This window comes from Oxyura jamaicensis, chromosome 2, assembly GCF_011077185.1.
Source record: "Oxyura jamaicensis isolate SHBP4307 breed ruddy duck chromosome 2, BPBGC_Ojam_1.0, whole genome shotgun sequence".
Taxonomy (NCBI): domain Eukaryota; kingdom Metazoa; phylum Chordata; class Aves; order Anseriformes; family Anatidae; genus Oxyura; species Oxyura jamaicensis.
This window is the reverse complement of record NC_048894.1, coordinates 68,084,628-68,097,467: the sequence shown is the minus strand read 5'-3', so window position 1 is coordinate 68,097,467 and position 12,840 is coordinate 68,084,628. Positions and strand designations below refer to the sequence as shown.

General features: G+C 35.8%; 1 protein-coding gene across 1 annotated transcript in view; it reads right to left on the bottom strand.

The window, feature by feature from the left end:
* The window catches only part of OFCC1 (orofacial cleft 1 candidate 1), a 193,761-nt gene that overhangs the window by 81,708 nt on the left and 99,213 nt on the right, over nt 1–12,840 (bottom strand). The window contains exons 16-17 of the mRNA XM_035319098.1: nt 11,406–11,494; nt 7,518–7,657 (exon numbers count right to left, since the gene is read on the bottom strand). Coding sequence (XP_035174989.1) covers nt 7,518–7,657; nt 11,406–11,494 — 229 coding nt within the window. The remainder of the gene's footprint in view (nt 1–7,517; nt 7,658–11,405; nt 11,495–12,840) is intronic.

The following is a 12,840-nucleotide window of genomic DNA, read 5'->3' as shown; positions in this document are numbered from 1 at the left end:
AAGCCTTCTACCTTCTGCTGAGCCTGAAGAAAGCAAAGAGCAATTCAGCTAGGCCAAAAAGTGATTTTGTGCTGAGCAGGAATCAAGGCTAAATGGTCTGAAATGTTTGTGACAGAGGAATGCCAGCAATACTCAATGAGAGGCACTTTGACTGCCCTTCTGAAAAAGGCTCCTACAACTTTGGGAACCCAGGTTGCTTGGGTACTGGAGATTTCAACATTCCTAGTATTTAAGAAAAGAAATTATGAATTTCATGCATGAAAGCCATATTCTGTCCTCATAACCAGATTTCCAATGACTATTGCCATCTTCCTTCACTTTCATCAAATGGGAGGAGGAGAGGGAAAAACAAGCATTTTGGCAGGAATTATAAAGCTGTTTTTCTGGAGAGGGCAAGGGCGAACTGTTATTTGTCTGTTCCAGAGCTTAGGAGCATTTGTCTGCTCCTCCTGCTCCATTACATATAATGACATAGCAACCACACAAGTCCCTTGCCAATATCTCTATGAAAACTTGATATTCTTAATGAAGTTGCTCAAGGACTGAGCCCACTCCTCCTTTCTGGTTGAGAACATTAATGCCAGTAGGAAAAAAAAAAAAAGCTCACTAGCAGCATCAGTAAAGGATTATTCACTCATCACTCTCAACTCCCTACTGAGAGATTTGTATCACCAGTTTCTCCTCTCCATTGCTCAGAAGCCAGCTGTAAGCTAGTAAAGTTCTACAGATGTGGAACCTGCAGGAGGAAGGACAGCAGATGCCAACTCACTTCACCATCCCAAGCAAATAAATAAAATTACTGTCAAGCATAACTCCACTGAAGTAAATAGGTACTTGCAATACTAAATGTTCCTATCACCGTAGTACCATCAAATTCAGGCAAAATCAACTGTGTGCATAGATACTAGAGGGCTTTGCAAAAGTACTCTGTAAAAGACATTTCTGAAAAGACTTATGTTTCCTTAGGACATATTTTTGGCAACAACAAATATCATGTAACCCATGAAAACAAGTGAGTTGTGGCTAGAAGGGGTTCTTAACGTTCTTAACCTGTTGAAGGTTATGGCTTAAAATATTTAAACAGGTTATATAGGAGGAACCCAAGACAGAAATTATTGCATATAAATACGGACACCCAGCTATCTCTCTGACACTGCTGGAACACAAGAGCAAACATGCTTTTGATTGTTTAATATACTGGTCACTTCTGGGATCTATAAACTCCTTGTTACATTTGAATATTCAAATCTATGTTCTTCTGCCACCTAAATTATTTGATTTTGGACAGACAGGTAGCAGACTTTAGATGTCTGCACCTTTTTTTGATTTCAAATTTGTTTCCAGTTTGGTCACCTTTGTCTCCACATCTGTATCATCAAGAGATACATCTCATTTTTCATTCACCCTTCACTTGCACCAGTTTACCATAATGCATTGCTGCAGGGATATAGTTCTTCATTTACACCAGTCTACAAAGGAACACAGTCTTTCTGAATGTATGCAGTTCATGAGACTTTGTCCATTCATTAACTGTACTGAATTAAATAAAAAGGAACAGACACCTTCAGAAAAACACAGGGAACAGGGAAGACACCATAGCTATATTTAATGATTTGTCTATACAAGTAGAAGTCTCCAGAAAATAAACATTTACTGCAACAGAAAAATCCCCCATAAGGCTTAAGACTAAAGAGAAAACTCTACAGAAATATGTACCAGTCTGATACAAAACTCAGACTGCAAATTTGTAAAGACATGCACCAGCATAAGCACTAAACTGACACCTGAACATATGGAGGAGAAAAAAAATAAATAAATAAATAAAAAATCCATGACCTATGTCCTGCTGTGACTTGCAAGCAAAACTAAACTCTCATGGAGAGTACAGAATCAGGACTGATGCAGGTGACACTCCATGCTCATATAGCCAAAGCTTAAGCATTTTAGGAAGGACATATCAAGCATTTGAAGGTAATCAGATAAAATAGTGGGGTTTCCAATTTCTCTTAGCATGTGACACTTGGCTTACCTTTAAATTTCCTTCTTAAAAATAAATAAATAAATAAATAAATCTAAATTATGCTTCAAAATGGAGAAGAAACAGTGAAATTGGGTTCTTAGAATTTACTGAGAGACTCTCTCTTATTTTTTTTTTTAATTTTAAAATTTTTAAATTTGCTTTTTAAAGCAAGCAATAAAGAGCCAGTCCCTTTTTTCAAAAAGAAAGTTGAATGCCCACTCTTAGTGACAATATTTTCTACATAGTACAAGAAGGAGATTGTACTAGTACAGCTATAAAAAAATGGTAAATTTTGACCTTTGACTTTAGGTAAATGTTACATATTTGAATAAAAGGCAGCATTTATAGGTAGACACACAATTCTCTTCTATATTTTAATGAAATCTTTAGAAGACCTCAAGGATGAATCCAGGGAAACTTTTTAAACAGGCACCACTAATATTGAACAAATTTTAAACACCCACACAAGTATTTTCCAGTGTCTAATTCATCATCCTCCTTGCTCAGTGTAAATTCAATCTGTTCTGTTTGTATGACATAAACAACAAGCAATTTCACAGGAATGAGACAAACCATATGTGAAGGTGTTTTAGAAAGCACAACAGGGAATACACCAGGCAAAGAAGCATCTGCATTTATTTCAATGTCAAATCGCATGTGTATTATAAAGAGGATTTTTATTGTTTTTATTAAAAACAACTTTACTATATTGTGCTGCTTACAGTTAACTCTTCCTGTCCCTCAGTATACTTAGTGATTTCATAAAAAAAAAAAAAAAAAAAAAAAAAAACAGCAGGGAAATACCATAAAGCCTACAGGTGCATAAAACCATAAAGCCTACCCTATCATTTTGTCTGGTCTGCTGTGTGCTGCCAAGAGCGTGTTTCTTCTCCCCTTCCTACCCCCTCAGATCAAGTCTGCTCCTGATGGCTACAAGTCAGAACCAAAGTCTGACCCAAGCCCAAGGATTTTAGAGGTGTGAGTATGTAAATCTAGGTAGGATTTATTTCTTACTGATGCCTGCGTGCAGTGAGCCAACGGCTTATCTCCAGTCTCAAGATGCTCTCTGATCTTCCTTTGGAAATGAACCATCCAGCCTGCCCCTGATCTACCTGTGGCAATACGCAGCTCTGCCCCATGAATGGTGGTGTCCTGCAATAAATTGTTTTTACAGAAGCTGTCCAGAGTCAGCTTAACACGTTTGGAGCTCAGGAGAAAACATTTCAAAGCAGCATTTAGCCTCGGTATGAGCTACAGGCACATTGTTAAAAAGCTAATTGCGTGGACACGAAGGATGATTGTTACTTTTACATTACTGTGCAATATTAACTCTTAAGAGTTCATGTTTGACGATAAGTTGGTGGTAATTGAAACTGCTAGTTCATTATTTGTATTTGAAGTCAAACTTGATTCCTAGAGTCACAGAAAGAATTTATGACATTATTTGGGGTATTGAAACAGATAAAACTTTTTGCAATCTGGGATGTTTTTCCTAACTCCAATACAACTGCATATAAAAAGCAGTGTTAAAATGTGAAAGTGCTGAAATTATTTCTTACATCTGTACTTATTATATACTTTCAGAAAATCTGCCTTTATAGTGACAAACAGCTGTGAAGAACTGTTTTCATCAAATTTGCTTATTTCAGGGGACTGAAGAACAAAGCTAGAGAAAAAGAAAGAAAGAAAGAAAGAAAGAAAGAAAGAAAAAGAAAGAAAGAAAGAAAGAAAGAAAGAAAGAAAGAAAGAAAGAAAGAGAGAAAGAGAGAAAGAAAGAAAGAGAGAAAGAAACACTTTTGACAGCAGGTTTTGGGCTGCAAGGGTTGAAATTCATCCAAACATTTTCTCTCTCCCAAGGTTACAGATTTCACCTATTTTAGACAATAGCAACTACAAATGTCCACATTCTGCTACAGGTTGCATGGGCTCTTGTTTCTAGAAAGACAAACTGCTGAGAGAAAGGAGGTTCAGCAAAGCCATGGCATGAGGAAAGGTCCTGGGGTCAGCTCTCCAGCAGTACCTACAAAGCTTTCCTAGGGCTGATCACATTAACTGTACACACCTCCCTTTAATATGCGACCATATGCGACCTGTTCTCTTTCTTCATAAGTTTTGGACTCATTTCCCCCTTCACTAGCTGGATCTAAGAAAAAGACTATTGCTTTCAACAAGGATGCACGTGGGTGAAGAAGATCCACTTGAGCAGCCTGCAAGATCAAAGCTGAAGGATGTGGGTTTCTGGAGCCAGAACGATCATCTTTTTGTTACATATGTGTGTAACTATAAGGAGCGTTGACTATGGCCTATGGATATGAGACACCACTGTCAAACTAATCTGTATGGAAAATGACAAGGATGCTAGAGCAATAAAAAGAAAAAAAAAATCAAAAAACAATTTTTGAACAAAAAACCCAAACTTTTGCTCGTGTTCTGCAATCTCCCCCTTGGCAAGCTCTACAAGAAAAGAGATGATGAGAGAGACGGAAGGAGAGAGAAATAAATACAGGGAGAGTCAGAGGGAGAGAAAGAAAGAGAGAGAGACTGTGGGTGCATACTTTTAACTTGTCACAGTACAACACTAGCTTTTAATTAATACTGTGTATGTACAGCTTTGAAGACTGTTGTCGTGCAGTATTTTATGATAAATACATTTTATGGGATTTTGTTTCTAAAGAGGATTTTGTAAAATAACCTGCCCCAATAAATGATTTACCAGATGCAATAAAAGATCAAGGAAATTGCTCAGATTGCATCTTGGAGCGTCTGAAACTCTGAAGTTTATGGACATCTAAGTTGCCCCCAGATCTACAGTCCTCTTATTTTTTTTTTTTTTAGTAGCTAATTATCTTGCATTGCATTTTTTAAAAGGTAGCAATCCTAGCAGAGAGGAAGGTCTGGAAACAAAGAGGATTTGATGCCCTTTGATGGAGAAAGTAGGAGAGAAGGAAAGGAGAAAAGACAGACAGAAGTGAGTAACAACTAAAACCTCATACTAGCATGTTAGCAAACACAACAAACAACTTGTAAGGGATCTGATACTCCTTCAATTACAGACAGAAACTAAATTAACTCTCAGTGAAAAACAAAAAATAATAATAATAATAAAAAAGATGATTAAAGACATATTATTTATATGGCATGCTAAGGATAATATCTGTATTACTTTACCAAGAATGGAGTGATATGATTTCCCATTCTTTTTCTTTCTGATAAAGATGACATTTTACCACATGTGAAGCAGAAAGCAAAGAAATGCTCTCTAAATTCTGTTTTGTTCTAAGCTCATGGGACCTTTACGTAATAAACAAAAAAGTAAATAAAGCAAACAGCAGTGCTTATTTCAAACAATGACAGAGGCTGTAAATAGAATGGCATATTGAAATAATAAAATACTAGCCTCAGCTGTCTTCACTGAAGGACAGAAAGCACAATCACTGGGAAGTATGCTTGGTAGCCTTTGTTTCACACCAGGAATATATGGTTTGCACCCTGTAACTTATGGTGCTCAGATATAGCTCTGGTCCCCTTAATGGAACCCCAGCAAATCCAGTGTCCACACTGGCAGAGGGATGCAAAATCAACCAGGTTTCCTAAGAAATGACAAGCAGAGGAAAAGGAAAAGCAAAAGGAGGAACCATCATTTTGTCTTGGGTCCCATATCAGACTGTGAGGTGCATGCCAGCTGAGACAAATGGCTGTTCCCTCTGGAGCACCTTGTGCCATCACAGAGGCCATGAGCTTGAAAAGCCTGGGGCTGGGCTGCTGAAAGGACAGTGACCAGAAACCAATATGTGCTCTGGGAGTTCTTTGCTGCTAAGGAAGGGTGACTTTGGGCCCCTTTCCCAACACTTTCAAGCTGAATGACTTTGGAAAGAAAGATCAATTCTGTCCAGTTACTGAATTTAAACATTAATTGGATGGCTGTAACTCTGAAAGACACAAAAGGGAAACACTGACACATAAAATGAGCACCTTGAGATGGAAATCATTGATGATAATTTGGTTAATCTAATTTGAAAACTGAGACAGGTAAAATAAAACAGTGGGAGCTGGCAAAGATATTTAGATGAACACTGCTACTCTAAAATCTTCTTAAATCATGGCCAGGATGCAGGAGCTTTTAATAGTCCAAAATAAAAATGATTAGTTCAGCAAAGTTATGTCAGTCTAATTATTTGCTTTTTCCACTTGATTGTTGCATCACACAATGCTCAGTACTGACCATATATAGGGATTAGTTCAATTTTGTATAGTAAAAATATACCGTGTGACCGTAGTGTCTTCCCCTGATTTCCTGCCAAACTTTAAATGCATGAAGTGAACACGGCAAGTGAGAACAGGGAACGACAGGCTATTCTCCAGACTAGCAGTGTTGGAGGCTGCTTGGTTTGCTTCATTAGTTAATCCTGCTTTCAAATGGTTTGGTAGGGAAGTCATTTGAAACCAAATTTTTTGAGACATCCTCCCTATTCTGATGTTCACTTTCTGGATGCTTTGTTTGAGACTTTAGAGCTGATTTTCAGGTGGCAGAGATGTACAATATGTCTGTGTTAAGAACTGTCAAAACACAATTTGAACTTTCAAATCACAGTACAGAGTTATATGAAAGACTGTTATTTCATTTCACAAAGGATTGGGTCATCGTTGTTTTCTACTAATTATAAATAACTGTCCAACTTTTGTAACCACCTTGAAGTTGAAATCTCAGGAAAAACAATTATAAGTAAAAGAAAATATTTCATTTTAATTAGGTCTTTTATTTTCATTTTAAATTACCTTTTCATTTTATGTCCTTACCCATATCTGTATTTTATAATAGAGAAAAGTAATATTTAAAGTAACATCCAAGAACAATAATGTATTGTTCCTAAAACACAGAAATTAGATTTTGCTATAAATCTTCCATTTCTGTTCCTTTTTTTTTTTTTTTTTTTTTTTTAAAACTTACAGGAATTTAAAAATTGCATTCTCAGGTATATATTGTTTCCATTTTTTTTTTTCTGATCAACTTGAGTCACACAAAATAGTTAGGAGTCAAAAAAAAATCTTACCTCATATCCCTATTTGTGAAGGGGAAATAATACCATTTTTTACTTTACCATGATTTTGTGAATAAAAATGAATTATTGTTTGTAAAATTTTATAGGGAAGGAATGTACAAGGAAATCAGTAATCCTGTATTCCAGGCAAGGTATACATGTTGTAAATAAGGCCAGGAGCTACTGTGAGCAAACAGCAGAAAATAAAATACTTAATATTTACCTGAACAAATAGCACACATACAGAAAAATGATCTCTATGGAAAAATAGCTTATGATGTCATAATCGTAATAAGCATGCAGAAAGGTGACAATCTGACATTGCTTAACTAATTGTCAAACTTTATGTATTGGTTTTAGGCTTAATAACTTTCATCTGAATGTAGATACCTCTGTAATACAAGAATAACAAAGCATGTTTCTGGGTTGTGAAGTTATTTAGTGATGAGATTACTTACCATAGAGAAAAAGTATATTTCTCTAATTCCTCCAAGTAAAGGTTGATCTCTGAAGATGCTTTACCTTCTTCTGGGCTTGTATTGTTTACAGGACCAGATTTGTCTTGATAATATTGTTCAGGTGAGTTATTCCAGTTGATCTTTAAACAAAAAGAAAAAAAAAAAAAAAAAAAAATAGTATAGTAGTGTCATTAACTGGGCACAGCTAGCAAAGAGCTGCCAACTTAACCCTGTTTTGAACTTCCATCTCTGTCTTACTTCTCACTCTGCAAGAAAAAAAAAAAGAAAAAAAAAAAAAAAAAAAGCAGTGGCAAATATGGCTCAACATGTTTAAGAATATCGTTCAATGGATTGATTTATGTTACTATACAGTGGTGGTTTGAGAAATCCTCTCAACTCATGTTGATATCCAGCCTTCCTCTACCTTCTCATTTCACCATACTCTATCAGCATAAAAACAGTCTCCACAGAGCATATGGAGGAAACTGATCTAGGAAGGGAATTAACACTATTTGGCCACTTTCTTTTTAAACTGGGTTAGCTCTCAGCTGGATCCACACTGATCCAGGCCATTCTGCTCTGGTGCCAGAACAAAGGAGGAGATGGGATAGTACTGCATGTTTCAGTGCAACACCAAGTGTAGATTCCTAATCTGTGTTTATTTCTGGAATAATATTAATATTATTATTCAGGCCCAATTCAGCACTAGTGTCACCTTTCTCTGGAGTGATTGGCAAGTTTCTTGTGTGCTTGGTATTAATTGACCCTTCTTAGAGGACTGAACATTACTTCCACTAAGAGACACCATCACTAAACATATGTCCTCAGGGGACTTAACAAAGCTATCTATTAATACATTCCTAAGCACAATAGCAAACTCTGTGAAAGATTTTCTAGGTGTTTGATGCCTTCAAGATTAAGAGTAGATGAATATCTGGAAACTATTGGAGTTCAGTTAAAGGAATTACTGATCTTACTGAAGAAGTAGTTGAAATTTTCTAACCTCTCCTTGAAGACAACCTAAATGATTTAAGGACCCTTCTGGCCTTCATGTTTATGCAAATTGTAATGAAAAAGAATATCCAAATTTATTCTCTAGATCTCAAAAATCTCAGAAATCTCAAAGAGTTTCCAAGGAACACAGCTTTAGCATTGGATGTATTTACGTCACTATATACTTCACTAACTATGAAAACTACAAAGATTTAGTTTTTCCTTTTTTACTCAGTAAAATATTTTGCTCTAAAAGGCAAATTTGTATTCTGAAGCTTGGATTACCTAGACTGCAGCTGCATTTTGAATTTTAATTTAAGGCTCATGAACATAACAGACAGAGGTTCATATCCATACCTACATAATGCTAAACATGGTTATCAGTAAACATGATATAATCATATTTTCAGCAGCCATTGGAAAAGCTGCCACAAGCAACAGGATATATTGTCAAAAAGTGATTCTATGTAAATATGAATAGTTAAGGCAGACTAGAAGAGGGTAGCATGCTCAAAGTTCTTTTTAAATAGTAATGCCAGGCAGCTACTGATAGTGTTGCACTTTACCTAGCTACATGACTGACCTAATTCCCTAGAAAAAGTCCAGGCTACATAGTTGGTAGTGTGTGCAAAGTACCTTACATTGACATGGTCTCCATGAAACTAGTCCCTGTGCAAAATACATATAAAAATATTATTTAAAACATAAATCCTAAAGGCATTGAAAAGCATTATGAGTGAATTTCTCTGAGACTATGTTTGGCCTTGTCTGAAGTACAAAAGCAGGAGCTCACTCATATGCATGAGGATGGGACTATGACAACAGAATATATTTTACTTCTCATGGAAGTTACTGGCCAGGAGCACTGTGTCTTTCATAGAAAACATTTAATATCCTGAATACATGCAATTGTGTGTATGCCAATTGCAACAAAAACTAAGTTGTCACTAATGCCCATTGCTCAGGAGATACTCAGTGGGAGACTATGTACTTCTGTAGCATAGGTGATTTGGGGCCAGAAGGGTTACGTTTGTTTTTGCTTATGTAGTCTACTTTTCCCAAAATGGTTAGGTGAGACCCAAAGTTCTGTTTGTGTTTATATATATATATATATATATACATACATACATATATATTTTTTCAGAAGGAAAAGTGATAGCTGAGTTGAATAATCCACTAAACGAACTGCTGTCTTCCCCCTGTTTATGCTAGCTCTGAATTGTGTCCAGTTTATGATTGTTGAGTAAAATTATTTTAGAAGACAATTTCAGCTCCAGAGTTACAAGTAGGCCTAAATGACATAGTTCAGATTAAGTGTCTAAATCTTGAATGTACTAAAACAGGAATCTCTGAACATTAGGGTTCACTCATCCTATTAAAAAAGAGGGGCTCCTTTGAAATGAGATTTCACATGCTCACTTTTCTTTTGTGCAGAACTGTTCTTGTAAGACACTCAGTTCAGAAATCTATTTAAACATGTCAATATCTGTAAGCTACTGAGTCATTTCACTAAGTCCAAAGGGGCTAGACAGTATTGAATTACCCTTGAGCTTATGCACCATGCTAAAACCAGGTCACTTTAATGTGGCTTTGAGAGCTACCCACATCTGAGGATCCTATAAGAAAGTGGCATTTTGTTCAAAGGCAATGTACTATTATGGGATCGTAGGAAATGAATTTCATTCTACCACTCCCATGGGTTGGGTTGCTTTGCCCATTACACTCACTTCATTGGTCTTTAGATTGGTCTTCCTATAGATATAAGACTACACACACATCAGTCTGCAGTTAAGCTTATTTATAACTCTGATTTCTCTAAGTTACCTCCCTAAAGAAATAAGTCACTTGAAAACATAGTCATTTAAAATGCAGGGAATTTCCCCGTTTGGTTTTGTTCATGGATATTTATATGCAAATCATCACCAAGTATGGAAAGACACTAATAAAGTCAAAGTTGCAATAATAATTCCCATCTACCAGGTATTCATACCATGGTACATGTACAGGTATATGCATATAGTATACAAGTTCAAGAGTACTCTGAGTACGGTTTAACCATGATGACTTTTCTCCATTGGCAATTAAAAGCATTAAAAATATTTCAGAGTAAACTAGAACAGGGTGAGATGAATTGCCAGAACTGTCATTTCGAATATTCACATTTGCAGTCAGAGTTCATGCAGACAGAAAGGGTAGCAACACTTAAAGACAAAACTGGCATGTTTCCTTAGAAAATATCTGATTTACATCAGCTTATGCAAGTAGAAGTAATGGGCAAACTTTCAGGAACACGTTTTCTTTCTGTCTTAGTTCTCAGCATTTATGTGGTATATCTCACCCAGAAGGTGTTGTTACATATTGTGACATACGTGGTTTCATGGTACCTTGTATTGACATAATATTTGTTCACAAATCAATTATGTCCTTGACCAATTTACAAGGAATACGAATACTAAAAAGTACCTAGTGATGGTTCTTCTGCACAAGGAAATGAGGACTTTAAGTTTATAGATACATAGGAAATCTATCTTGCATTTAAATATCACTGAAATAATATCACCTTGCAGTGCAGCCTTGATCAACCTGCTATTGTCTGATTATTGGATGGTCTTTCCTACTCCTCTTTGGAAAGTTTTTTGCTTTGTTTTGTTTTGTTTTTGTTTTGTTTTGTTTGTTTGTTGGCTGAGAGAGATTACCCCTCTCTAGGTTGACACAGGAGACAGAAATACTGTTGGCCATGTAAAACCTTATGGTAGCTGTAATCACATCTATAGTGTTAAAGAAACCCAGCAACAACAACACCCCCAACTTATTCCTAAATGGCACAGGTGGAAGCTCAAGTGGCTTCACCGTGCACTTGCAGGGTGATGGTGATACACAGACTAAAGCCAGTACCTTGTGCTGTATTCCTTGTTCTTCTTTCAGCTGAAACATACCACAGTGATCATCTGTATAGCCACAGCAATCTTGGTAAAAATCATTCTCTGTAACAGAAAAGATGCATTTTTATATTGGTACATAAGATAAAACTCTGAAAAGGAAGGAACTGGGTTTTGTTCCCTCCTCCACCACAGTCCTGCACAACTCCAGGCAGGTCATTTTTCCCCATTTGTGCTAGTTATAAATAGGTTGTTTGTTTTTTCCTACCTTCCAGAAGCATTAGGATGATGCAGAGAAGATTTCAGATACTGTGGTGCAGGAAATAATGACTGTATAAATGCCATGGAGAAAGAATAAGTAGAAAAAAAAAAAATAGACTCAAGAAGAACAGTGAAAGATATTTTAAACACTCCAGAATATGCACATCTGAAAAGAGAAGGAAGTTTGTTTTCTTGCATGGCTGTGATTGTGGATCGAGAATGTCACCAAATGAGGCACAGGAATCCAAAGTATTCATGTTTTCTAATCAATGTTTACTTAGGTAGTGTATCCGTCAAAATACGGAAAAGCAGTGACCTGCAGCATGAACACAAATGCACTCCTGCATCATGGCAAGCAATAGTGAGGGGGAAATAAATGTCTGCATTGTATTTCTTAATCTATGGCACACAGAAGATAAGCCAAAAATATACTTAATGATTACTTTTTTTTTTTTCCCAATTGGTTCTGATTCCCCCTAAATAAAAGTCAAGTGTCCTTAAAAACACAAGTGCCTTTAGCTATTACAGCTGTAGATATACATTATAAAAATATAAAATGTTACAATTTGTTTATACATCTATGGATATACGTATAGATATATATATGCTGAGCACTCATAGGGGAGGAGATACTTATAGGTGGGGTGAAAGTAGAGGTCTACTGAAATCAGCAAAGTTACACAGATTAGTTACTGGGTTTTGTCACACTTGTGCACATATGTGGCATAAATAATTTGAATCCTTTCCATGTATTCCATACATGGGATACATATACAAACCCACAGACACATGCTAAAATATAAGCATACCTTTGAAAAGATTATTACTGTGGTTTTCTTTGTTGTGCAATTTATTTATTTTTTTGTTTGTTCACTGAAATAATTCCCAAATAGCCTTTCTGAAATAATGAAAATTTTGACAATGTTTTGGCAGACAAATGAACAAAGCAATAATTACCTTGTTAAAATAAATAAATAAATAATAAGAATAAGAATAAAGAAAACAATGATAATCTAAATTTAAGAAATGGGAACTCTAGTTTGTTATTTAATCATGACATGCTTTTATATATATATATATTATTTGTAAGGCTCTGAATGTTCTTCTCTTTCTATACCAGTGAGCTCATTACTTTAATTCCTCATAGATTTCTCTGAACAATTTTTGCCAAGTAAAAACACCATGTAATT